Source organism: Aphelocoma coerulescens, chromosome 9 (genome assembly GCF_041296385.1).
Source record: "Aphelocoma coerulescens isolate FSJ_1873_10779 chromosome 9, UR_Acoe_1.0, whole genome shotgun sequence".
Taxonomy (NCBI): domain Eukaryota; kingdom Metazoa; phylum Chordata; class Aves; order Passeriformes; family Corvidae; genus Aphelocoma; species Aphelocoma coerulescens.
The window spans coordinates 15557816-15583382 of record NC_091023.1 but is presented as its reverse complement, the minus strand read 5'-3'; the positions used below and the strand labels follow the sequence as shown (position 1 = coordinate 15583382).

Genomic DNA, 25567 nt, shown 5'->3' with positions numbered 1-25567 from the left:
AGAAAAATCTTTATTGGAATGGTATCCAAAGGATCCAGAGCTCTCTGGCTGCCCTCCCCTGTGCACACTCTGGGACACAGCGAGGAGCAGCTCTGGCTCAGCAAGCTGAGGCAGGCAGCCCTGAGCCCTTTTGCATCACACCCAGCCTGCCTTCCTGTCCCAACAGCGGCCACCAGGGCAGCACAGACCTGCTCAGGAGGCGACAGGAAACCCAGACCCCACTGAGAGCAACGTCTGCAGGTGTGGGCAGAGCCCCAAGCCCAAGGAAGCTGAGTTAGTGTTTGGTGCCTCAGGGGACCTGGTGAGAAGGGGGAGAGTGTACAGTGGCAGCAGCCTGAATGGCACGCACAGGACAGCACAGAAAGTTGGGAAGCATCTTCTGAGTAGAAGACCATGGTAGGTTAAACCTGGAAGGAAGGAACAGGAGATAGTGGCAGTGGGCTGCCAGCTCCTGTCACAGTCCCTGTTAGACTTGGCTGTGGTGCAGTCATGGAGGATGGCATCCAAATTAGCAGCACGATGAGAGAACAGAATAAACTTTTAACACGTTAATACCCAGCAAGGCAGTTTGGGGAAGGGCTCATCTTCATCCTCCAGTCCTGACAAGCCTTCAGATGCAGTATTTCCAAAAGCAGGCTGTGAAGGGATAGGAAAGAAACATGTCAGCATACAACGGACTTTTTCCAGCTTCCCACTCTAGCCCTGGAGAAAGTTTCAAAAGACCCATGTCTTGAGAGAGCTGGGGCATGGACCCAGCATTGTGCTTTCAGGACACATCTCAATAACCAGCTTTGAGTTCATACAACAATCTTAGAAGGTATTTCTTTTAGCTGCTCATAGTGTAAACATGGGGTCTAAAAGTTGTCTTCATGTTGCTTGATTTAAAAGGGTTCCTTTTGTTCTACTTTAGCAATGTCAGGAACCAGCTTTTTCTTTCCTGTCTACTAGTCAGCAGTTTTGCTGCTTCAGAGGTGTGTGCAGGGGTTTTCACCTGTGACTGACTGGAAGAGCAGGATACTGACTTGGAGAGATTGGATCTAGTTCTTACTTGTTTTTAAACCCAGTCTCTACCACTCTGCTACCAACCACCCTCAAAACAATACTGATCTCTTTAGAATCTTCTAAGAAGACTAAATTAGGGAAGGATGTATATTTTGGTGTTGGAAAAAGTAGCTGTATCACAACCAGCATGAATCCCATGTAAGTTTCCTGTTATTAAGTATGAGAAGAGATTTCTACCTGGTTTTTAAATGGAGGATCTTGGAAGAAAACTCCTACTGAATCAGCAGTGCTCATGCTGAGACATGAGCTCCTCCCAGACTGGAAGGACTTTAGATGAAGACAAAGATTCCTTGCTTTCATTTCTGATTCAGTCAGAATCTGATTTAAACCTGGCAAAGGGAAGTAGTTTTATCTACATTAAACCTTCCAGACTGGTGGGGGCATGAATTACATTAGCCAAATTAATGACAGCCTCCAGGGGTGCTTATAAATTGCATATTGCCTAAGGATCACCTCAGCACTTAAGCAAGCCTTGCACAAAGGGATTTTCTCTTGGCTGTCTGGCAGTTGTTGGCTTCCACGTGCACAGAGCATGTGGGCTAAGGGCAGAACCAGCTCTCTTTGTTTTTAGGCCAGATCTGTCATCAGTGACTTCTGGTTCACAGCTGCTACTGCTTTGTGGAGGAATCCATTGAAAGCCAGCGTGAGCAGCATTGTCCATGTGCTTGTCAGAGGCAGCTTCACAGGAGCACTGGTGCAATGTGCTCCTGAGCCACTGGATACAGACTGGACAAAGCTTGGAGACCAGCTGGGGGACATACCAGATCTGAGTTCCCTGCATTCTTAGTTGATTCCCACATCTTTTGTAGCTATTTTTCAGCAGCAGACAAGTGCTCCTTTTTTCTCTGTGGGGAGGCACTGACCTTGGCAGAGGGGAATGCCTGCAGTCCACATGCCTCATTATGCCTCCAGCAGTTGCTTTGAGGCCAGAGCAAAGTGAGGGGTGCACTGCGGGGACATGTTCATACAGAACTCCCCCCCTCGCAGGCACTCATGGCTCACGTAACTCCACGTTCCTCTGGGAAAAGCAGGATGTGACACTGCCTGCCTCCATGAGGTCCTGGGAGTGCAGATCTGGTGTATCTGCCTCGACAGAAGACAGGGTTGGGGACACAATCCTTCTCCCCAGCTGCTAAACCAGCCAGCCATAAGAGAGGGCCAGGACTGCTCAAAAAGCTGCCAACCAGCTGTTTTTCAGCATATTTGGGGCATGTTTACTGTGACTGTCTTTGTTGCACAAAGGAAGCCCTGGAAATGAGAGTGGACAGCATGGCTGCAAGGCTCAAATTCAAAACCTACCGCGTTTTTTGGGCTGGGATGCTGAGAGGCTTTCCAAGGCATAGGCTACCTCTGGTCCATCCTCAGTTGAGAGCTGATCCTTCAACTTCTCCAGCTGTTTAAACAGAAACACAGCAGTAAACAAAGGCCCCATCATGAGGAGCTCCACAGAGTGCTGGGAAGTGCAGGACAAAGGAGCTACATAGACTGGCTGACAGCATCACTGGGAAGGATAGGGTCTTCCCTGGAGCAGGACCATTCCTGGAGGATCTGCCTTTGGAGCGCTCATAGCTCCTCATGCCCTCCTTCATTAAGCTGCTGGTTCAGTGGCAGTGGTGTGGGCACTCCCTGCTCTTTTCCTCCACCCCAGGTGTAAGTCCCTGTGGAGAGGAGGCTGTGCAGAAGGATACTGCTGGGACAGTAGTGCTGGGACAGGAGGTCTTCAGGCATCAAGACACTGCAGCAGAGGGCATCCCTTCTCCATTGCCCTGGGTTGTCCCTCCTCTCTCACCCTCACAGTTCTTGCTGCCTTCCCCTGGTGATAATGTGGACAGTCCACTCCATTTCTTCATCTGTAGCTACTCTTTTCTTGTACACTGGGAACATCTACAGCCATCATCCTGACTTCTGCTCTGGCAAAGCTGCTCCCAGAAAGTCAGAGCTTAATGTCTCTCAGCACTGGACCGAGGGGCTAGCATAGGACCTGGCAGCCTGTCTCGCATGATGCACTGGGATTTTTCAGTCTGAAGTGAAAAGTGCCATGTGGAACCCAGCAGGACCTCCAGCATTCATGCAAACAGCTGGAACAGCTGGACCTGGCCTGAGAAGGGGAAAAAAGCACTTCCGCTGCTCGCAGGGTTTGGGGCAGAGTGGGAGCCATGCCAAGGTTGCTGCAGACCTTTTTATATTCCCGAGCAGCAGGTGCAGGATGGGGATGCTATCTGTATGTGTGTGCTCTGATCAGCCCAGCAGGGCTCTGACCTTGAGCAGGGCCACTCTTACTAGCAAAGAGTCCAGAAAAATTTCTGGTTTAGGTGGGCAGTGGCTTTCCCTCCAGCTTCAAGCCTTTACCTAATGCAGCCAGCTCATACAGTGCCCAGGAAGGCAGCACGACCTCCTCTTCCCACTCCCTTTTCTCCTATGGAGATTTCCTTTGGTGTTTAATTCTTTCCTGGCATGGCCTTCACTGGCCTTTTACTGGTGGCAGAGGCAGGAGCTGCTCAGCTTTTACTGCACCAGTCTATAGCCCTGTCCTCTTTTTACCTTTTCCAGCTTTGCAGCTGTGTAGCCCAGGTTCTGCGCTGCTCTTTTCTCGATTCATGCTTACATTATAGCAGCAGGGGGAAGGGTAGCAGGATGCAAAGATGGAAGGATGGGGCATAAAGACAGCTTACACAATTGTTTAACTACTCATGCAAGAGCATGCATCTCTGTGTCTGTGCATTTGCTCCTCACCTCTTCAAGCTCTTCAAATTTCTTTGCCAGCTCCCAGTCTGCAAGAGGGGAGAGAGTAACATCAGCATCTGCATTGCTTCCTGAAGGTCAAATTAAAACCCCTTTCTTCATCTGCCCTCTCCAGGGGTCGACAAGCAAAGACCTAGTTATCATTTAACTCCTGTTAGTGATCTTCAAATGAGTGACAGCAGAAATGGACAGAAAAGCAGGTTCTCTCTGCTGAATCCTATGGGACTTTATCCTAATTCTCCATTATGAGCCAGGCTTCTTTACTGCTCACCAGGCCGTAGGGGAATTGGCCCAATGAGGTCACTTACTGTGTGATACCAATTCAGGTATTTTGCTGATTTTTAATTTTTATCCTGCTAACTGTAAATCTCTAATGCTGGCTTTTCTGCCACTGGCTTTTATATGAAATCCCATTGCTTCCTTTAAGATTTGTTTATCCTCACATCACTCATGTAGGCAGAAGTCAGAAGACACAAATTTATCCTAGCATAACTTACTGATTTTTAAGTCAGCAAAGATCCAGGCTGGCAGAGTGAAGCAACAGGAAGAGTCACATAGCAGTAAGTGCACGGATTCCACACTTCTAAATGTTAGGGGAGCATGAGGACCTGTCATGAGCATGGGGCCCAGCCTCATAGATCAGACGTAGAGATCTCAAGGCTAATCAGTTCTGTATTACTGTCAAAAAGCTATGCAGGTGGATGAATGAACTGGTCTGAGGTATCCCATGCAGAAGAGGGGGAGAGTTAGGTGCCTAGAAACAGGATCTAAAACATCCAGCTGAACTGAAAAGAGCCTGGAATAGCAATAGGGAAAGCTGCAAGGGTGGGGAATTTCAGTCTCACTGCTCTTGAGGACTGAGGTACCTTATTCCAGCCTCAAACTGATGTCAAACCTGGTTAATTTTTTAATAAGACAGATGAGTCAGTCAAAGCTGAGTGACTGGCTACAGTAGATCTCCTGGGAGGGGAGTGGAGAGTGATCAGCTGGTTTTAAGTGCTAGTTTGGGAAAAAATGCACTAAAATAAGCAGAAGAGCCAGGAAAGAGCTAAAGAATGTTTTTGCTGGGTGCCACAAGCAAGCCAAAAAACAGCCCTGGAGCTGCTTCTCTTCTCCGTTCCTAACGTGGCAGCAGGCATTGGTCTGGATCATCAGGGGGATTTAAGACATAATTCCCCTTGATTTCAGATAAGACTTCAGCACACAGACACATTGCCAGACTTGAGCTTTTTTTTTTTTTTTGAACATTTGAAACTGAGCAGGAGGGTGCCAAGAAAAAGCTGACTGCCCTCTTGGTTTCTCTTTCAAGAAAGAGACAGTTCTGTTGAAAAATCCTGAATATTTTCTGACATTCATCCAACTGTAAAAGCAGCAATTCCTAATCAAATCCATTACATGAGGATTCAATTTGAGAGATGAGATGAGGATGGGGATGGGGATGGAGTCAGGTGGTTTGGGCTCTGCTCCTGGCACTATCAGCAATGACCTCAGGTAGATTCCTCCTAAGTATGTCTTTACATACCCATAATGTAGAGACAGACAGACACTGGCATATCTATAAGTCAAAAGTGTCACTTAAGAATTATTGTTATTATTACTATTATTATTATTAACATTTTTACCTCTTTCAGAGTTTCAAGTGCCTGTTTTGGCTTGATTTTTTGCAAACTGTAAGTTTGGCCAATGACTGCTTTGAATAGAAAATGAAGAGTGGTTGAAATTTGGAACGGATTAACTCAGACAGGGAGAAGGAAGTTAATTTATGGGTGAAGCCTTGAGAAACTGCCTGCTGTAAATCCTCTGTCTGTGCTCTGCTCAGAGATTCATTATATTCAATTGTCTGGCATAAAATGCAGCCTTTCCTCTAGGAGTAATAAGTGCAATAATCTATAAACTTATCATAAAAATGTTAGTTCTTGAATGCATCCCCTTTGCAAGAAGAATGCCTTTGTTAGTATAAGGGCTTGATTTATTTATGTTTATTTATTTGTCCCAGGCTTGTTTAACCACTGCCTTGCTGCATTAACAAGGGTCTGGGGAAGAGCACTGAGTCTGATAAATGGATTTTCATAACAACATTTTTGCTGGGCCCCCTCTCAGCTGTTTTCACAGGGAAGGGCATCTTCCTGCTCTGAGACCACCCCATCCAGCTGAAACCCTCCCCTGGCTGCAGTGGCCGTGGGAATAGCTGACCCCTGTAATCCATTTGGTGCTTGTGATCGCTGTGCCTCACGTCAGGGAAAGTCCAAATTTCTGTTCAGCGGGTCTGAGTTTGGCCACAGGTGGGTGGCTTTTAAATTTGGTGTCTGTTCACAGAGCACAGACAGGAAGAGCCTCCCCCTGGCCCATCTTTAGTGGCTGTGTGGGAAAAGCCGGTTTTCTCAACCTCTTCCAGCTGGACTTAGGCTCAGGCAGAAGCTTCCCCTGCCCTTGTCCCAAACTACAGCTGACCCCAAGGGATGTCACCCCCACTCTCTCTGGAAAATCAGGTGAAATCCCCTGCCCAAATGCTCACAAGATGCTCAGCACATCTCAAAGACACTGAGCTGTCTCTCAAAAGCACACGGGGCTGTGTGGGGTGTGGGTAGGGAAGTGACTCCCAAAGCTGGTTCATGCCCCGGGCAATGCACACAACACCTTAGGGGCAGCAGGGTCGCAGGGATTCAGCAGAAACTTTTCTTGGTTTTACTTATGTACACACTCATGTTCCCAGCAAAATGTTGAGTGTCTGAGGATCTAGGCTATGTGGTTTTTGGCAGCTTTACTTTGCATTGCAAAAGCAGGTCCAGAAGCCCCATGATGGAGAGCATCTGACATTAATCACATGTAGGCACCATACCGGGTGCTGCTTCCACTTTCTGAGCAGTTGGTATTTCTGAAGAACCTGAGCAGCAGGTTCCTTGCATTCATGCAAACACAGATTCAAGAAACAGAGATCTCCCCTCCCCTTCACTTACCAATATTTTCTGGCCTCCGCCATGCGAATTTCTTATTGAGAAGCAGAGTCAGCAATGTGTCCTCGTGATTTGTGTCTTCTCTCTCTGGAAGCACTCGGTTCTCTGCAGCACATAAAACACATCAAAACACATCTTTCTCAGTCTCATCAAATTAAGAATCAATTAATCAATTGATGCAATTAATCTCTTAATCAAATTAAGAAGGCTAGGAAGTGAAAGGAAAATGTCTCCTGTCAGCACTCACCAGGGTGGAAGGAGATTGGAGAAAAGGAAGATGTGTGAGCACAGAATAAAATGTCCAAGGAGTGAGGGCTACACAGTGGAAGGGTGTGGGATGGGGAGCCCTCCCTGCCAACCCTGGGCTGCCAGCCAGTTCCACTGCAGCCTCATCAGCACAACTGGCTGCAGAGAGCTGGGCACATCAGCTTGATTTACAGTCCCGAGCTCTTCTGCAAGGTGGGTGGAGTGGGTGCCTCTGCAAAGCCAGAAAGGAGCCCACAACATCCTCTCTGCTCAAACCTGTGGGTGTTCCCCCGCTCACTCCTAGCACCTTCCCAGGGCTGACAGAGGTGGAAAGTCCCTCCTCACGAGGGCTGAGGTGTAGGTACCACAGTTGAAAAGCCCTGCAGCCCCACAGCCCTTTCTTGTCCCCACTCAGCCTTGGGGCTGCTCTGTCTGACTGCCAGCAGTACTGAAGGATTCTTCCCGAACAGAGCTCAACTGTGGAGGAACTTAAAGCAAGACCATGCAGAGTTTTTCCAGGAAAAACCTCCCCAAGCTGCTGTCCTAAAGCAATCTGGACCTCTCTAAGAGGGCCCTTTAGGGCACTTTCTCAGTGGTTTTACTTCAGTGGTTGTGGCTATGCCCTCAAATGAATGGTTGTGAAGGTCAAGGGTTCAGCAGAAACCAGCAGATGCAGGGGATGGGACTAATCAGCGCTCTGAAGGCTCTGAGACCCTCCCAGCTCTGCTCAACAGATTTCCAGAGTCATCTGAGACTAGAATGTTGCACTAATATTTGAGAATGAGAGAATGAGAACGGGAGCCAGACTTTATAGGGAGAGTGGCCATTCAAAAGAGTCTTCGGTCTGAACAACCCTGCCCCACAGACAGACCCTACAAATCCCTAGAAGGTGCCTACAGAATTCCATGGAAAAGACTAAGAAATTATGCAGACAGGCTTTTTTTCTCTTCTTCCAGGATCTTTAGGACTTCTGCCCAATGCAGTCTCATATGGCCATCAGCCCCTCTGAGGGGATGAATGCAATTATTCTTGATACACATGAAACAAAACATTGTACCAGACGAGCCTGAAGGATGCTCGAGAGTGTGTGGGAATCAGCTCCATTAGCTAACGTCACATAAATCTGCAGAAGCTGAGGGATGCTGGCCAAAGGGATGCTCCAAGTATTTGGCCAGACTCAACCCTGCCTCACACTGCGGCTGAAGCCGCTGGTCCCAGTTGTGATCTCTGGAAATAAACCCAGGGGAGCAAGCAGAGCAACCTGCAGTTAGCATGGAGTGCCATAAACCTCATTCCTAAGTATGAAGGACAGTTATAATTTTAAAATAACTGCTTTTAGTGTTTTGGGGGATTTGCTACAGGGAAAAAAACCCCAACACTATAAACACTCAAGTAAAAGCTAAACAGAAGCAGGACTTACATAGAGTGGCCTGGGGAATGTTTTGGTTATAATTACAAAAATAAATAGGTGATATAAGAGGAAAAATAATTTGAAAAGCAATGTTATTTTCAAGCCTATATTTAGCGACTCTGTTTTTTTTTCCACTGCCAAGTCTCTTTAAGAAAGAGCACTAATGATTGACATTTCCCTGCAGTATAAATTCAAGATTAATTTAAATTATGGGTTAAGTACATATGAAAAGAAGTTCTGTGAAGAAAAAAGAGTTCAGCATCACCGTACTACTGACATTTATGAGCTGTCAAATCTCATATGGTACATACTGGAATTGCTGCTCTCTGATATTTTGGTGGGGTTTTTTTTAATTTTTTATGGGAGAGAACGAGCTACCCTTACCAGATTTCACCAGATCTGATATTTTCACTGATTAGCAGAGCGTGTCATACAGCCAGCTGCAGAGCAGAAGGACAGCTTTAGCTCATGGTAATATGAATAAGCCTCTCGCTAGCACCCATGTTAACAGACTGTTCAGTATAGCTCAAGGTTCATTTTGTTTCCCCTCCCAGAGAAGTGAGCATTGCATTGGCCATGGCAAGCAGCAAAGAAGAAAGATAACCACCTACCTGTGTCATGTAGCCTGTATTCCAGCTTACCTTGGAGTAAAAAAGGGTCTCCATGCGTAGATGGGACACACAGAGCCATGGTCAGGATGGTTAGCACTCCCAGACACAGCGGGGCTGACCACATCTTCTCCACGTTCCCAGCGCCCAAAAGCATCCTTCCTTCAGGCACGGTGGAGGACTTCAATGCAACCAGTGCCAGATGAGCTCACTTTTAAGAGGCAGTGGATGTGCCGTGATTGCAAATGGCCTTTGGAGGAGGGGAGAAAAATATCTCTTGAGATATAATTCAACCTGTCAATATGATTCACTCCGTTGGGAGTGGACAGAACAACCCAGTAACATATGTCAGATGGAACCTGTTCAATATATCTCATATCAGACTGATCTAATGAATTCTGATGTTCCCACAGGCGTGCACTGTTCACGCATGTTGATATACATTCCGTACATATATACATTAAAAATACTTTTTCAGGGCTGCTGCTTTAACAAAGTTCAGGCATGAGGACTCCCACATTAGCAAGGAAGATTTGTCTAATGTACAAGCTGCCATATTTTACCAGTTTGGACAGAATCAGGTTAATGGGGTTTTGTAATTTATCATCTCACTTCCTAGTCCCTATATTAATTAATGTGAGATATAATGAGTGCTGAAGTGGTGGGAAACAGAGGGGGAGAGCTCTTTTCATTTAACTGATTGGAGAATGTTGAGTGTGTCTTGCTCACTGTGACTTATGGCTTTGTCAACGGGAAAGGCATCACACCCTATTTTGGGATTATGTCTGAGTGGGGGAGTGCAGATTTGGCAGTAGATATGGAATACGTCAAGGATGGGCAAGAGTCTTCAGTTTTTTTCTTGGGGAAAAAAAAAGAAGTGGAAGGTCAGATGCTGGTTCTGGCTACACAGCCTTGTTTTATAATTTTAGAGCAAAGTACTGAGACACATTGCATATATTCCATGTCTTCTCAGGCCATGAGTACATTTCAGTTTGACATCCATTTGTTGCCTATTCCATCACTATTGATTAGGGACCTGCTACTACTTTTTCACAACAACCTTACCAAGGAAAATATTGCAATAGTAGCAGTGCTAGGCTTTGTTCTTCCCTTCTCCTCTTCCTGCAGAACTGAATCATCTGTACTTGTCGTGGTTTAAGCCCAGCCAGGAATGAAGAACCACAGAGCTGCCAGCTCACTCCCCCCGTGATGGGATGGGGGAGAGGATCAGGGCAAGCTCTGATTTGTACGTACACTCCTGGTGACTCACTGTGTGTGCTTTTTTGACACCACGTCATGCCAAATTACCCAAGATAGCTTCATCTGATGGTACCTGCACTTCATCTCAACTAAAAGACAGTATCATTTCCATGTTTGGGCTTTTGGCTTCTCATCTCCAGCTCTCCCTACTACTTGTTCTTTGCCTTGGATAGTTATTGAATGACTAGCCTTTTAATAACCCTTGTAATATTGTATTATCTGATTAATTATTAACAAAAATGGAGGGGGAGAGGCTCAGATTTTTTTGCAGGATATGCCTATAAAAATGATTGTGATGCTTCCACTAACGAAGAGTTCTCTACTGAGAAAAATATTCCAAAATTTTCCCTGGAGATGTAATATGTGCAAATTAACCAAACTTGTAGTTTCCCTCAGACTTGTGAACTAGTGAACAGCTGTCTGAAGTGCTCACCTTCTTCACAAAGTTCTCTTTGGACTAAAGGACACCTACGTCCTACTGGAGCACTTTTCCAGCCACCTCTGTCTCCCTAAGGTGCCACTTTCAAACTTTTCAGAGGTGAGCAGCCCCCATGAAGCAGAGTCCATAACTTGATGAGCATCACTTTGCACAGGAGTCCAGTGTGGACAGTAGCAGCTCTGACTTAAAACTACATCCTTAAGGGAAGGTCAAGTCCATTTTAATTTAATACTGGATGGCTAGCTCTCAGTCTGTCTTGAGATCTGCTGTGAAATTGAATTTGCCTGGGTATAGAAGGTGGGTTTCTCCATCTCATCTAAGTTTAGGCAAAATCCACAGATCTCGGACTGTTTTTCCCTACCTTTGGCTACGGGATCTCATGGGCTATTGGCAGGTTCTTTCAGGAAGTTGAGCTATTCTTGGGATTTCCTCTTTCACTGCAGAGAAACTTCAGTTCTGGATCATTGCAACTGTTCAGCCCCCAAAGCAACTCATGTACAGAGTGTGCCAGACCTTTCAAATGATGGCTCTGGTGAAGGTGGGGAACTGCCATGCTACATTTACATATGAGAAGGAAGATGACTGGATGCTGTGAGGAGTGGATGCTTTCAGGGGATGGGTTGGTGGACAGATGCCTGGCAGTTGCTGCCAGGCACTAGTGGAATTTTTTTATTTTTTGAAGTTAGGAGATAATTGATTTGCAGTGTTTGGCTTCTCTAAGGCTCCCACCTGGAAAATTCCTTTGCTTTTACCAGGTTAGTCCAGGTGCTGGAAATAATATTACATTTTATTGTTCTTATGTATTTTATTCTCCATAGGAATACAACAAAGTCTCCATATTCTGTCTATTGCTTCACTCATTGATAATGTCTGATAATGGATAATGTCATTGATAATCATCCACTGACCCCTTGTGTCTGGACTTCAAGGATAACAAGAACATGAAGATGTGAGCACCATGTCTACCTGCCATGGTCCCAGTCTGTCCCTTCATGTAGAAGTTTCTCTTTTCACAAAGCTATGCAGACTTCAGGTAACCCAACACAACCAAACTGGAAAATTGACAAGGGTCAACAAACCCAGCCAACCCAGAGGACAGGAATAGAGAAGACTTGGTCAAAGCAGGTGCCACCAAATCCAGCTGCACCAGCTCTGAGTGTGACAGAGATTAATAAAAGTGTCTGCCTAGAGGGTGTTAATGGTCCTGAGCATCCTCAGGTGGGGCCTCACCACCCTCTCTGCCCATCAGCTCAGGAGACCCATTTAATCTCAGCCTGGTCTCTGGTTTTTCCTAGAGCTATGCTGGAGGGATGCTGGTCTGGAGCTCAGCTATGTCTTTGCCTGTCCATGGTCCCTATCCATCTGGACCCAGACCTGCAAGTGGGCTTCCCTGCTTGACCGTGGATATGTCCCATCTCTGTAGACCTCTCTGGTGCTCACTGAGCTGTGTTTGTCCCTGGTTGCTGTCATCAGGCCTTATTCTGACCAGTGTATTGATTTCCATCTTGACCCAGGGTCTGCCTCATCATCATGGGCATCCCTGAACACCAGGGCTCTTAACTGAACCTGGCTGCAGTCTCTGATCCTGACCTGCTTGCCTCTCTCAGGATGGGTCCCTGCTGTCAGCATCACTGCACTTGGCTCCCTGTTCCTTAGGGAACAGCTGGCCCTTGCTGCTCTCTGACATCATCTTCCTCGAAACGTTCAGCTTCTCTCTGTGCATAGACTCCTCTTCCCTGCCAGGTGGATTGGTAGATCTTGCAGGAATTAAGATTTTCAGGTATGTTTATAAAATCCCAGTTTCTCTGAAGTTACTTTGGGCTTTGCCTTTAGCTCTAATGAAGGTGGGACTGCACTCTCCAAATAACCTAACCCAAGTTTAATCCCAAAGTAGTAATCCCTGCTGTTTCACAGCAAGCCTCAGACAGGTAGAATTCAGTGGGGGGTTTGAGTGACTTGATGCAGGAGGCAGTGCTGAGCTGCTGAAAACAGGAGAACATAAAAGGGCTACTTTCCAGAGCCAGCTTGGAGTGGCTGGTTTCCAGACCACTTTGTATGCTGTATATTTGGAGTTTGGAGAAAGAAAAAAAGAATATTCTCTCTTTTCTAGAGCTTCCTGAGAACATGTAAAACATCACATGCATCGTGTATTTCAACTGAACATCATCAGCATCCACAGACTGTCATGGTCTTATGGTCTCCACTTAACCATAGCTTGTTTCATCCCAAAGCAACCAACCTGCTGAGGAAGGACCTGTCAGGGAAGTGCCTTTACTTAAGGTACTTAAGAAAGCACATATGAACTGTCCCACAACCTCTGCCCTGAGTGTGGGACTTGGCTGCAAGTAGGTAGTCTCAGCTGGTAGAGAAAGGACTTCACACTGTGTGGTACATATGGAGAGATTCAAGTATCACTGTTTTCTTTGCTAGAATGATCTTAAGGATAAGATGAGGGTGAGGAAAAAAAGAAATTTGGAAATGGGGAGTGGGTATGCCTTGTAGAGGGAAAGATAGAATGGGGGCTTGACAGTGCCAACAAATCAGGGAGAAGTTGGTGAGCATTTAGCAGGCAACAAAAGAGAGCTACCCTCATGGCAGAGGTGAAGTGAGCTTTGTAAACAATGTCAGAAAGACAGGCCTCACCCTGCTCCTCATCCTGGGCAGTGGCTAAGTGTTTACTCCTGTCCCACCACATCTCTATCCCCTCTGTCTATTCACTTGCACAACAAACTGTTGTCATTTTCTGTAGCCGAGTCCTTTCTTTCTCCCATGGTGTCTGCCTTTCTTACCTGTATCACCACTGCAGACTTATTACCATTTGTCTCTTCTGTCTATGTTCCTATTGCATCTGTCTGCTCCTCTGGGTCTCCAGCTGTCCTTATCTGATAGGAACCAGAGGAGAAGGTACTGAAATTCATCCTGTGCTCCTCAGCCTTCATCCCTTACAAACTTAATGTCTGATTTCTCCTCTAACCAAGTTACTTCTATGCTGGGGCCAACTTGAGAGAACGAAGCCCACTCCAGAATGTTATTTAAAGCACCACTGGAAGATGCTCAGGTGTTCTACTGATGTGTGGTGCAAAGTCCCAGCCAGAGCAACTTGACTGCAGAGAAGAATTAAAATATTGTGCTCATAAGCCAGGAGACTAACTCCCCTTGCAGCTTGCTGAGAGGAGGGAGTGCATGACAGGGAGGGAGATGTAGTTATAAAATGAGATTCTCTGTTCCTTAGGGGACTGTTAAAACCAGTCAATATTTATGAAGCTTTTAGTCTGACTCACGCAATTTGTTCCCCCTACTATGTGCTTGTCTTTGGGGCTGAGCTGTTGCTTGGCCTGTTACTGATATAAAATTAGATGCTGTGGTTCAACTGTATCCTTGCTTAGAGAAAGAAAAGGGAAAGGTCCAAGGCAACGTGTAGAGCAGCTCAGCTGCTGCCTCACTGCAAGCAAACAAGGGTCACACAGAGGGAAGCATCATCACCAGCTCACATTCGATGGGCATCGTACTAAAGAGAACCAGTTCCTTGAGGTTAAGGCTGTGGAGGGTAAGAAGTGAAGCTGTGCTGCCTGCCTGGCTTTCACTTCCACTCCAGGGTTTGCCAGGAAACCATCCAGCTTCTCAGAGAGCAAGCCAGCTCCAAAGTGTTGCCCTGGAGTGAGGGCCTGAAAGAGTAAATCAGGAATCTAAAGGTGTTTGATGTGGGAGGAGGCAGCCTATGGAGAAAACAGGGAGCAGAGGCAGTTCTGCCTCTTAATCCTGAGCTGAAGCACCTCCTCCAGACTCAGCCTCCCTACTGACTGGGCTGGCTTGGCTGAGGTTTCTGGTGAGGTGAGGAAGGCAATATAGAAACCTCTTCTGCTTTGAAATCTGCCATGACCTGCTGGTCTCAAAGACACTTCCAGTGATGCTCCTGAATGGTAAATATTGGTGTGCTTGTGTAGGACTAATCGGACCTCCACTCCAGTATGGTGTCCTGAAGAGGCATGATCTGGAATGACCTGGTTATACCACCTGATTTATCCTGAGCTTGACCCCGCTCTGTTCTGACATGCCTTCTGCAAGCCCCGAGTTCACCCTGGATGATGAATGTATCTTGTGCATGTATTACTTTGAGTAAAGACAAGGCTGGGTAATTTCCTGCTAAAAATACCTGTAAGAGCATTTTTAAGGTTGTGGAGGTCAACTCTATCTGCTAAGAGTGCCAACTTTCACTGTAATTCCCCTTTCCCTGTCTTTCTGCTCTCAGTTACCATCTGGTGTTCTGGTTTATTGAGAAATGTTGCCCATTTTTTTGGAAAACTGTCACTGCGAGTCACCCAAGGGAGGGCTTGGAGCATACACAGATCTGTAGTGTTTTGGTGAAACTTGTGCAGATAATCATAAACTTTGCCTTTTGGAAAGCCTGTCTTCTTACTTAGCTTTTCATTTGCACCCTTATCTACTGAGACTCTTGACAGTTCTGCACATGCAGAAGGGTGTTTTGTTGAATGAACACCAATGTTTTATGGCTGTAGACTTGCACATACAAAGTGACTTGAAATGAGGGCTCCAACTGAGGCTGTAGGACATATCCATGCCTTACCACCCTGCAGCTTGGGAAAAAAAGCTGGGGCAGGTGATAACACAAGAATTTTTTATTTTTATTTTTTATTATTTTTTAATCCAGAAAAGGAGGGGCAGGTGCAATTATATTCGGTGATTTTTTTTTTTTAGGTAGACCTAGACATTTTTCTGAGTGCAATATAGCAAAGTCATAGCTAGACAAGAACTGCACTGACTTCAGCCCCCACCAAATTCCCTCTTACAACATCAGCGTGTTGAGGTTTCATCCAGGTGGTAGTGGCTGTGAATATCTGAGAATGACTGAGGTGCTTCATCACTAGATGCCACATTTCTTATGCTTCTTATGCCTCGATTGTGAGGGCTTGCAGGCAGCTCCCTGCAGTGCACTAAGTGAATAACTTGTTATTTTGGTGGGTTTTGTTCTTCTGACCTAAGAGCAAGGAAAGATACATTTAGCTATTTTCTTCTTCCCTCATCTACTATGTAACACTTTAAATAATACTTTCCTCTAAGTGAGATTTTTAGAAGGCATACCTCACTTCAGATTGCACGTTTATTCTCCAACTTGACAGTCATCAAAACCCCTTGCTGTTGTGGCATGGCTCATGATTTTCCTAGTGCTCCCCGTTATGTCACATGTAAGCGCAAGTTAAGTTTCCTCTGTGATCATTCTTGGCAATCCCCCCATTCATGACCCCCGGTGAGCTTTATAATACCTTAATCCTTGCAGGCTTGGGCTCTCCTTGTTCTTCAGAGAGCCTGAATTCCCACAGGCACCATTCAGCTACCTACGGAAATTACACACCTGCTTCTTGGTGCTCTTTGCCAATGCTGTAATGTTTGCTTCCTCTCATCCACCCCTTCTGGCACAGGACTTCAAACCTCTCTTGAAGTGTCCTAGCTTAGAAATGCAGGGAGGTTGATGTCTGAAGTGTCATTTTTTCCCTGTCTGTTTTTTCCCCTGCATCACTACATCACCTGCTTCCCTCCCTGGGAGGCCCTGCAGCATCCTTGCCCTGGACTGGGAGGAGATCCTATTTGAGCCCCCAAACCTTGATTTTTATTTATCACAGGGGAAAAACAATGCACTCACATCCTTCAGGCTTCCTGCAGATTGAATGGAGTCCTACACTGGGTTTTATAGTTTTATACAGGAATTCTACTTTGGAGAGAAAAACAGGAGCCTATGTCCCCAGAAAGGTCAGTTCCCTGGCATCAGTCACCAGTGACACACTGGTTTTGGACATGGGCTTGTGCAGCACCTGATTGCATGAGAGACCTAGAACCATTTTTCCCCAATCCTTTGCATAAGCCATTAACAGATGCACAAGTTCCTGCCTGCAGAATCATTATCCTCTGTGTCTATTCGGACAGCAGCCTCATCAATTGGAAGTGAGCTTTGCCATCATTAAGGAAACTTTAAAAAAGACTGTTCAGTCAGAAGTGAACATCTTGATGAGGCTTAATTTATTTCACAGTTGTTGTTATCCTGTTGACCTAAAATGACAGCAGGAGACTTGGAGAGGTGCCCAGTTTATTTAAGAAGCAAGCACAAAACTGTCTCTCCCTGCCTGGAGAAAGATCTTAGCAGCATAAAGCAATCCTAGCTGCTAGTCCCAATGCTCTGCCTGGCAGCTCTTGCCCATCAAAATTCACTGTGGCTTTTCTGAGGGCCAGTCCAGATTGTGTTGGTTTTTTCCTGTTTTTAAGTGTTCCAGCCTCTCCTTTGTGCATCCTCTCATGAGTGTTCCCAGTGCTGTGAAAGCTGGGAAAGCGTTGTGTGGTGTACCAGCATAAAAATGCGGTTTACTCCAGTGTTTAGGGGCAGATCAGATGCCTGGATGCAGGTAGGCAAAGTGCCCAGTCCTGGAGCTCCCTGATGTTTAATACATGTGGTGGCACAGCTCAGCTGCAGTGCCATGTTTGAGCCCCAGCCCCAGCTGTCTGGTGGAGCACATTCCTCACAGATGTGCCTGGTACATGTGGTCTGCCATGGAGAGGGGCAGCTGGAAGGCACAGAGCCAAACTGGACACACAGTGTAAGGACAAGGGTTCAGAGCTGCAGGCTGCAGCCAGAAGAAGCCCACTAAAATACAAGGAGAAAAATCACAACGGGAGGTGGTGTGATCTTTAGCCTTGGGGATTTTCAAAACTCACCTGGGGAAGGCACTGAACAACCTCATCAGATTTTGAAGCCAGCCCTGCTTTGAACAGGAGGTTGGACTAGTGCCCTGCAAAACCTCTTCTGAATGAAATTACTCCATGAGAGAAGAGTTAGTTACATCAAATTCTATTTTTGTCATGGGAAACGATATGGACTTTTCTTCCAACAGAAGGTTCTATGAGAAAAAGTACCTGCTTTTATAAAAGATTGAAGTGTCATTGACTTGTTATCTTCAGTAAAAGGAAGTGGTTGGTCTTCCCAGCTTTACTGGGATTCACTGCAACATGTACTACTTTTCAAGCTAGGTGCTGTACAGGAGAAGCTGATGACAGTATCTCAGAACAAACATCTTTCATGCTTTTTTCCTAGAAGCTGCAGCTTGTAGACACAAGTGAGAGTTGGGAGGGTGATTTGAGATCAGCCACACTGGGGAGCCCTTTGGGGAAGGCTAAGATGTGATGCTGCTGCAGTGCTAGCATTACATCAGTAACTCATTCCCTGGTTCCTGTTTAATTCCTTCTCATCCTCAGTCCTGCTATGGTCATTTTTGGATCTTCTATAATCAAGTGATTATCTTGATATATCTCTTGAAATCTTCCAATTTCAGAGACTTCATCTGAGTGCATCTCTCAAAAAATCAAGCCAAGAGAGAAATCCGATGTCAGGAAGGCAAAGAAAGTACTTTGGTGTTGTCATAGGTTTTGTTTCCATAGTTTCCTTTGGTCCTAGAAGAGCTCACCATCCACTGGCTATCATTGAGCTCCAGCAGATCTTGCAAGACAAACAAATATAGCTACAGGAAGGCATGAAGAGCCCATAATTTGTGTATTAGAAACCTGAAATCAGGTTTCTAATCTGAAATCAGGAACTGCTCTGCTGTGGCTTTGGGCATTGGGCACCAGATCTCACTTTAGTGCAGTGAAGTTAAACACATCCAGGAAGACAGTGTGCTCATAACAGCAGCCAAAGTCACATCAGTCCAACATGGAATCTCTTGAATGCAGTGCAGATTTATGACTAATTAATGTTGCTGGTTTTGGCCCTAGACAGACAACTTAATATGATACAAATTCATTACTGAAGGCTAGAGCAAAGAGCTGTGTGTGTGGACTAAAGTGCACAACCATTGGGATGGACAGCTTTAAAGCTTTGTTCATAAATGCAGGGTCATAAAGCGGCTCCGCTGCATTAAAGCTGCTGTGTAAATGTGACTGCTTCAGAATTTCAGCTTCTGCTGCTCTGACTTGAATACTTTATAATGAGAGAAAGACAGGAGAAAACCATACTCTGGGCTTGGAAAGCTGTGACCTGTGTCAGATCAGAACATTCAGTGCCACTTCTCCTGTATAGTCCTGGTTGCTTGGCCTCTTCTTTTGTCCTCACTTTTGTCCAATAAAAAAATCTTATTAAGTGATCAAAAAGTTTGATTAGTAAAAGGTGAAGGATGTCCAGAGTAATATACTGAGTTCATAAAAACTCTAATTTAGGAGAAACTAGAAATTAATTTTAGACCCCTCATCAACTCAGAGCTGGCTGAAACCATGGGGATGCAAGAGGTCCAGTTTTACTGCTTGTGTGGATGGCAGAGGGATTAGAGAGAAGAGCTGGGCAGAGCTGGGACTGTGACAGGAGATAATCTGTGTGAGCTGCCCCTTGGAGGGACAAGACCCTGTGACTAATCCCCATCTGTATGATCATATGGAGAACCTGTGGAGTGGGGCTCAGCTGTGTGCCGCTCACCTCTGTGTAAGTGGCCCCCTAGACAGGAGGCCCATCAGCTCTCAGCATGTGCCAGCACACAGGAGAGATGTACTAGGTGTGTGTATGTGAGAAGGGATCACAAATATACACAACTCCGTGGCTTTTTCTGTGTAGAAGGCTGAGAAGTTAAAGGGAAGGTGAAGGCAGTCAGATTGAAGACAGTCTATGCATACCCACATTGGGGTGGGTGAAGTATCGTTCGAAAGGGGCAGAATTAAGGACAGACACTTCCTGAGTTTCAGGAAACAGGACTAGAAAATTCTGGAGTAGCACAAGGCTAACCCTCTGGAAACCTATTTTATTTTGCTCATTTTCTTTAATGTCTTTACTCTTTAATAAAATTGAAATATTATTCCCTTTAATGTTTTTTCTGACATCTGACATCATACTCTGTCTCTCTCTCAGCTCCCATCCCAGTCACCCATGGTGCAGAGCTTCCCAGAGCCTGTTGGAGAGGGGGAGCAGGAAAGGGGCTCATCCTCTGTATCCCCCTACTCACCAGTGGCACAGGAGCCATGGGCCATTGGAATAGACGCTGGAGGCAGTCCATTTTGAATGTGGCAATATTAACTTCACCTTCTGCTTGCATAGTCCTCAGCAACATGCATTTATGATCAAACATAACAGTTGACATGAGTGACTGGTTGTGCTGAGCACAGCCCAGAGAAGCTCAGACATCCCTAAATCCCAAATCCTCTTCCTCTTATATTTTCCCCTTTGCCCACGGGACATCATGTCGTGCTGTTTCTTTGGGCAGCAGCTGTGAGTCCTCCCGTCTCCGTTGAGAGCTGGCCCCTACCCGTGTGTGGCAGAGCCCTGCTGGGGCTCAAAGGCCTCTCGCAGGGCTCCGTGACCAGGAATCTCTCGCCGGCACTGCCCTCCTCGAGCGGCGCCCGTTCCAACACAGTCACCGCCCCTGCCCCTGAGGGACAAAGTGTAGGGGCCGTGACATCGCTGAGCTGTGGCTCTGAGGCTCCACCGGGACGCTTCTGCTTTTCCCAGGCCGGCGGAACAGTGCGAGCACGGGGTGGGATGGTTTGGGGATGAAGGGGCAGAGGCAGCCGGAGCCGGTACGGGAGAGCGCCGGGGACCGGAGCTGTCCGAGCGGTCTGACAGCCGCGCCGGCGTAGGAGAGGATCTCCGGCCATCGCCTCAAAGCAGCCAAACCGCCCCCACAAACAATAAAACAGTAAAAAAAAGAAACAACCTCAAAAACCCAAACGTATAAATAACTGCCCTCGGAGGCTGCCCGTCCCGCTGAGCTGCTGCCCGAGCCCCGCCAGGGAAGGGGAGGGGGAAGCAGCCCGGGACGCCCCCGTCCGCCTCCCCGGAAGGGGGGCGAGGGGCGGCGAGGCGGCCCCGCTCCGCCCCGCCCGGCGCTTTCTGTCCGCTCTCCCGCGCCGTACGGCCCGGCCGCGCCGGCTCCATCCGCTCCCAACTTTGTGGTGCGGGGCGCGGGCGGCACCGCCGCGCTGCCCTCAGCGGGGCCGCCCTCAGCGGGGCGCGGGCCCGGCCATGGCCGGCATCGGCATCGACCACTCCAAGCTGCCCGGAGTCAAGGAAGGTGCGGCTCACCCCGGCGCGGGGCGGAGGGGACGCTGGACGGGACGGGGTGGTGTAGGGGAAATGGGAGCGAGGCAGGGGAGAAACTGTTGGTTTGGGGTGGGTTTTTAAACATTATTATTTTACAGTTTTCAGGCACCGCGGCAGTTCGCGGCTCTGGCGTGGAGCCGGGTCAGCGGGAGGGGACGGGGCGCTCCGTGCTCCCGCCGCGGCACCGGGGTTCCCGGGGCTGGCGGTGTCCCGGTGCGGGGTGTCCGGCGGCCGTGCGGATGGCGGGAGGGGACGAGAGGTGGAGGCCGGCGGCGAAGCGGCAGCGGTCGCTGGACAGAGCCGTGGCCGCCCTGCTGGCCCCGCTCCCGGCTCCCCTCCCCGAGCGAGCGGCGGGGGGCGGGCTGGCAGCGCCGCTTCTCCCCGGGAGAAGGCGAGGAGCGGCGCTGGGGGAGGGCGCAGCCCTTTGTCTGCGCCGGGGCCGAGGCCGCCGCCGGCGCCTCCGCCGCGCTCCCCCCGCCGCGCCCGGGCAGCCGGGCTGGGGGCGCCGGCCGGGGCTGCGCTCCCACGGGGGATGAGGCAGCCGGAGCCTCCTGCGGGGGATGGACGAACAGGGCGGGCTGTCTGTCTGTCCCTCGCAGCTACGGCTCGGCCGGGTTCGGAGGCTTCGCTCGGGGCGTTAGAAAAACGGAAGCAGAACTGTGAATAGCCACAGATTTGGCTATTTGAGGGGGACTGGTGATGTTGAGGCCCCGGCTATAAACACTTAAGCCTACCGGTTTTTATGAAGACTGGCCTGCACTCAGCTTGGGAGTGCCAGGCAGCCGCTCCCGCCCTGCAGACCCCCCTGTGCCCCCCTCGCTTTCGGGGGTCCCGCTGGCTTGGCCTGTGCTCAGAGCACGGATTCACCTTCTGTTGGGCCGGGCTGGCCTCGGCTTCCCTGTTAGCTCAGTGTCTGCCTCACACGTGTGCCTTTGAGCTCAGTTAAATGTGCCCTGGAGCTGCTTTGGGTTTAGAAAGCTTTGTAGGAGATAGTTTGGTCTTTCTGACAGTGATTTGTGATATAAACCAGTAGAAGCTCTGTCATAATCAAGTTAGTTTAGATTTACTCTCTAGTAATAGAGAGCACTGTTTTCCTGCCTAAAAGAAACCAAACTTCCTTGAACTTGTTTCCCTTGCCACTGGTCACTTTTTTTTTTTTTTTTTTCCAATTCTTACAAAATAGCTGTTGTGAATTTGATGATTTAGCCGGCCAAGAGTAGAAAACATATGTCTGTGCAGGCAGCTGGGGGTTCCTTTTGACCTCCTGTCATCCTTTAATGCTTCACTTTGTGTTACTGGAACAAAAGCTGAAGCTGACATTTTAGGGGTTAATGTTCGTCCTATTAAGTCATTAGCAAAACTGTTACTGGCCATTTTAATGTGGTCAAGATCTCATCCTTAAGAGTCTGTCTTCACATGGTTACTCAAGAAAATGAATCCAATTAACCTTTCCAGTGGGTTGATTAAAGTGAATTAAATCCCTGTGTAGATGCTCATATTCAGAATTTAAGTAGCCTGTATTTGATTTGCCTTTATTAATTTTTGAATTGCACTAACTGGACTGAGCTGAGGTAGTTTACATGCTGAATGAAAGTACATTTACAGCGTTGCAGTGTAACTCAACCAGTCCATGGGAAATTTGCACCTATGGTATAGTGTGGATTAAACTGCAAGAGTGTCCTGTTACTACGATCTGTTGTTACTTGATAGCAATGGGATTAAAGTAGTGTCCCAGAGCAACGTGCAAAGTAGATGAGGTTTGAGCCATGTTCTGCAAAGCCTCAGGCATGTGTCACGCTTTTAGTTTAATGGCATCACTTGTTTTTGTTTTGGGAAGTGTTGAGACTGAGCTATGCTTTGGATTAGGTCTTTTCGTGCTCTGTGTCAATGCCAGCCAAGGAAAGAAATGCATCGCCTGCCATACCGAGGGAAGTATTTGTTGTTCCTGATAGAGAAATCACTGTTGATCCTTCTGGAAAAAGCATTCCCTTTCTTTGTCTGGGGTGAAGGTCGGCTTAGTCATTCATTAACAATGAAGAACATCGTTTTGGTTTGAGTACTTTGTTCTTCACCAGCTCTGCTTAGGGAGAGGAGGTGTTGTGTCCGGGTTTTCCCGTCTGCAGGTAGCCAGGACTGCTGAGAGACAGTGTCATCCTCCTCCTCTGGAGTGATCTCAGAAGCTCTTCTAAAAGTGGGATCGATTCAGTCCAACGATGGCAGTGAAAATCTGATTACAGTAGCTAGGTGCTGCAGGAAGTCTTGCTTCTTGTGTTTACTTTCCTTTTTTATCTCTAAAAGCATTTATATCAGCTGAAGGCCTGATATGGATGGCATTTTGCTGGTGAAAACCACTTCAGCTGGTCCAGTTTATTTTGTGGACAGGGGTTTACTGGTGTAAAATACACCCTCAAAACACTCTTTTCCTAGTATAAACTGGAAGTATAAAGTATTGCTGCTGCAGCCTGGTGTTACAGACCCATTTTTCCATGAGTAGTAGAGTGGATCTGACCTCTGTGGTCAGTAAACCTCTTGTAAGTTGTTTGTTGAAGGTTTTGGTGTTAGTTGCAGTCTGTGGCCTGTGCTTCTCTGCCTGCATTTCTGTTCATCTCCCAAGTGACTATGACATATCTGTTTTTCACGAAGCAGCCTTTGCTGTTTGCTCTTTTGAACTGCCTCAGGAGATTGCTCAGCTTTGTGTGTGTAGATCTTTTTTTACTAGAGGTCTCATTTGTGAGCCTTTTGGCGATAAAAACATCCTAGAAACATTATTTTAATTAGCTACTTATAAAGCAAATAAAACTGTCTTGGGCTCTGCTTGATCTCTGACTGCCTCTCATCTCTTGTGACCTGCTGCATTACTAGGAGCTATGTTTGGGAAGGGCTCCACCCTTCTTGGCTGCCTGCTGTAAGTGAGCCCTTGGACTTGAGAGGCATTCCTGGCCCCATGCAGGCAGGCAGAGCTGCACGGGAGGTGTTTCTGGGGAGGTGTTTTGGAGCTGTGCAAACTTTACCCCTCTCTGGAGGATGTACCTGTGGTCCTGTCTGCTGTTGCCTTTCCAAAGGTCTTTGTGAAGGGAATACCTGTCTGCTCAGGCTGAGGCTCAGTCCCTCATCTGTTGCAGTCTCCAAGAGCCATTGGCAGCAGCAGAAAAAACCCAGGTTTGGGCATTCTCCCAGGGGCTCATATTCATGCCAGTTTGAATCCTCTGTGAGGAGAGAAAAGGGAGAGGTGGGGCAGGCCGGGAGCCTAAACTCTGCCCCAGCAGTGTGCAGCTCTGGAGAACTGTGGAAATTTGCAGTGGGTAAAGTGTTTTTATTGAATTTTATTTTTAGTAGTACTGTAAAGAAATACAAGGGTGGTATGTGTGGGCTGATGATTAGAACTGACCCTTCCATGCTGCTGTCTGGAGCTGCAGCCTTGACAAAGGCTGATTGTGGCACCTGTGCTTGGAGAGACACAACAATGTTCACACTGTGGTTTCTACTCCTTGTTAAGCACCTGATTTGACTTTTGGGAGCTCCTGAGCTGTACATTCAAATGCTGCTGGTGGTAGTCTGCTGCCCGAGAGGCCGGTATCCCAAACATGGTAATAAAAGATACAGCTCTGACTGTGACCTTGGGGAAACAGGAAGAGCTTGAATATTTTGTCTTGGCAAGGCATTCTCTGGGGCAGGCAGTCTGGCTGGCTCTCTTTTGCCTTAGCATAAACTGAATAAAAGTTTGCTGTTAGCATCAGTCTTCCTCTTCCTCCCAGCTACAGACCTTTCTGCTGACCTCTGCAGCTTAACGTGACCTGTGCTGAGACTCCTGCAATAAAAACCTTCTGGTTACTGACCCTCCAAGTGACTGGTGAGGGGGATCAGCTCTGAGGTGCAATGTGTCAGGCTCCCATGGAACAGACTGAGGTTATTGGCTTATATTGAGGCCTTTGGTGCCTGTCTGTGCTCAGCAGCATGACAGTGGACAAGAGAAATCTGATGTCTGTCAAAGGTGGAAGAGGATCGAGGAAGTGTGAGTGGCTAGCACAGTGTCTGATGAGGAAAGATTCTGCTTAGGGGTTTTTCAGGGGAATGGTTTTGAGGGATGAGCTGTCAGCTGCATTCATCTGAAGGAGGCATTGGCCTTTAACTGGATTAGTATAATCAGGGCAACAATTTTGAGAGCAGCTGAGGGTCAACTGGGTCATTGTGAAGCCACCTGCCCCATGCCCTTTGGCTCCAGCTTGGATTTTTCCTTACAGCATCATGATTTTCTGCTTTGTGACTTCCTTTTTTAAGGGCTCTGAAAAATTCAGGCAAGATGGATGGCTTGAGGGGAGGTGGAGAGTGATGGGACATAGACACAGGTCACTGGTTCACATCCAGCTCTCCTGGGTAATAGGAGATCTGTTTTCCCAGCGTGCATGAGTTCAGTAGCTGAGGCTGTGGTACTCATTTCACTTCTGGTTAAAGCTGGGTGAAAGTTTTATTATGCATTCAGTGGTTCTGGGTCTGCAGTGTTTGGCAGAGATGGGCAGGATTAGCATATTTCATGCTCTTGGCTCTGAAAGGCGACTGAGCAAGCAGGTCTACCTCTTCCCATCCCTAAATCCTTACCACTTGTCCTCTGCGAGCTGCTGTGGAGGTGGTACCGAGGCAAAAAGATTGCTCCAAAAGCACTCTTTGGCAGAGAGAAGCTCCAAGACTCCTGTTGATGCTTTTTGCAGAGATGTTTCCTTAGCTCCTGACAGATTTTTGGACGGGGATAAGAGGGGACACAGC

At 47.4% G+C, this 25567-nt stretch overlaps 2 protein-coding genes across 5 annotated transcripts in view; one reads left to right on the top strand and one right to left on the bottom strand.

The window, feature by feature from the left end:
• Positions 1–207: 207 nt before the first annotated feature.
• UTS2B (urotensin 2B) lies at positions 208–9180 on the bottom strand. 3 transcript variants are annotated; one of them, XM_069024755.1, is made up of 5 exons: positions 9027–9180; positions 6762–6863; positions 3796–3833; positions 2362–2455; positions 208–636 (listed from the first exon to the last, which is right to left on the bottom strand). In XM_069024755.1, the coding sequence occupies exons 1-5, from the start codon at positions 9178–9180 to the stop codon at positions 611–613; spliced, it is 414 nt and encodes a 137-aa protein (XP_068880856.1). In that variant the 3' UTR covers positions 208–610. The 3 variants fall into 3 exon arrangements, with proteins under 3 accessions (XP_068880856.1, XP_068880857.1, XP_068880858.1); XM_069024756.1 differs by having other exon boundaries at positions 9057–9180; XM_069024757.1 differs by having other exon boundaries at positions 2365–2455; positions 9057–9180.
• Positions 9181–20512: 11332 nt separating this feature from the next.
• Positions 20513–25567, top strand: part of CCDC50 (coiled-coil domain containing 50) — a 43437-nt gene continuing 38382 nt past the window's right edge. Inside the window, exon 1 of one of the 2 annotated variants that reach the window (XM_069024921.1) lies at positions 20513–20777. In XM_069024921.1, coding sequence (XP_068881022.1) covers positions 20729–20777 — 49 coding nt within the window. In that variant the 5' untranslated portion in view covers positions 20513–20728. The remainder of the gene's footprint in view (positions 20778–25567) is intronic. The other variant, XM_069024922.1, reaches the window with a different exon arrangement.

Coding starts and splice junctions, on each gene's coding strand:
- UTS2B (XM_069024755.1), bottom strand. CDS start 9,180: ATGCTTTTGGGCGCTGGGAACGTGGAGAAGATGTGGTCAGCCCCGCTG. Junction 6,864..9,026: donor ATACAGGCTACATGACACAG/GTAGGTGGTTAT, acceptor TATGTGCTGCAG/AGAACCGAGTGCTTCCAGAG. Junction 3,834..6,761: donor GCGGAGGCCAGAAAATATTG/GTAAGTGAAGGG, acceptor CCCCTCTTGCAG/ACTGGGAGCTGGCAAAGAAA.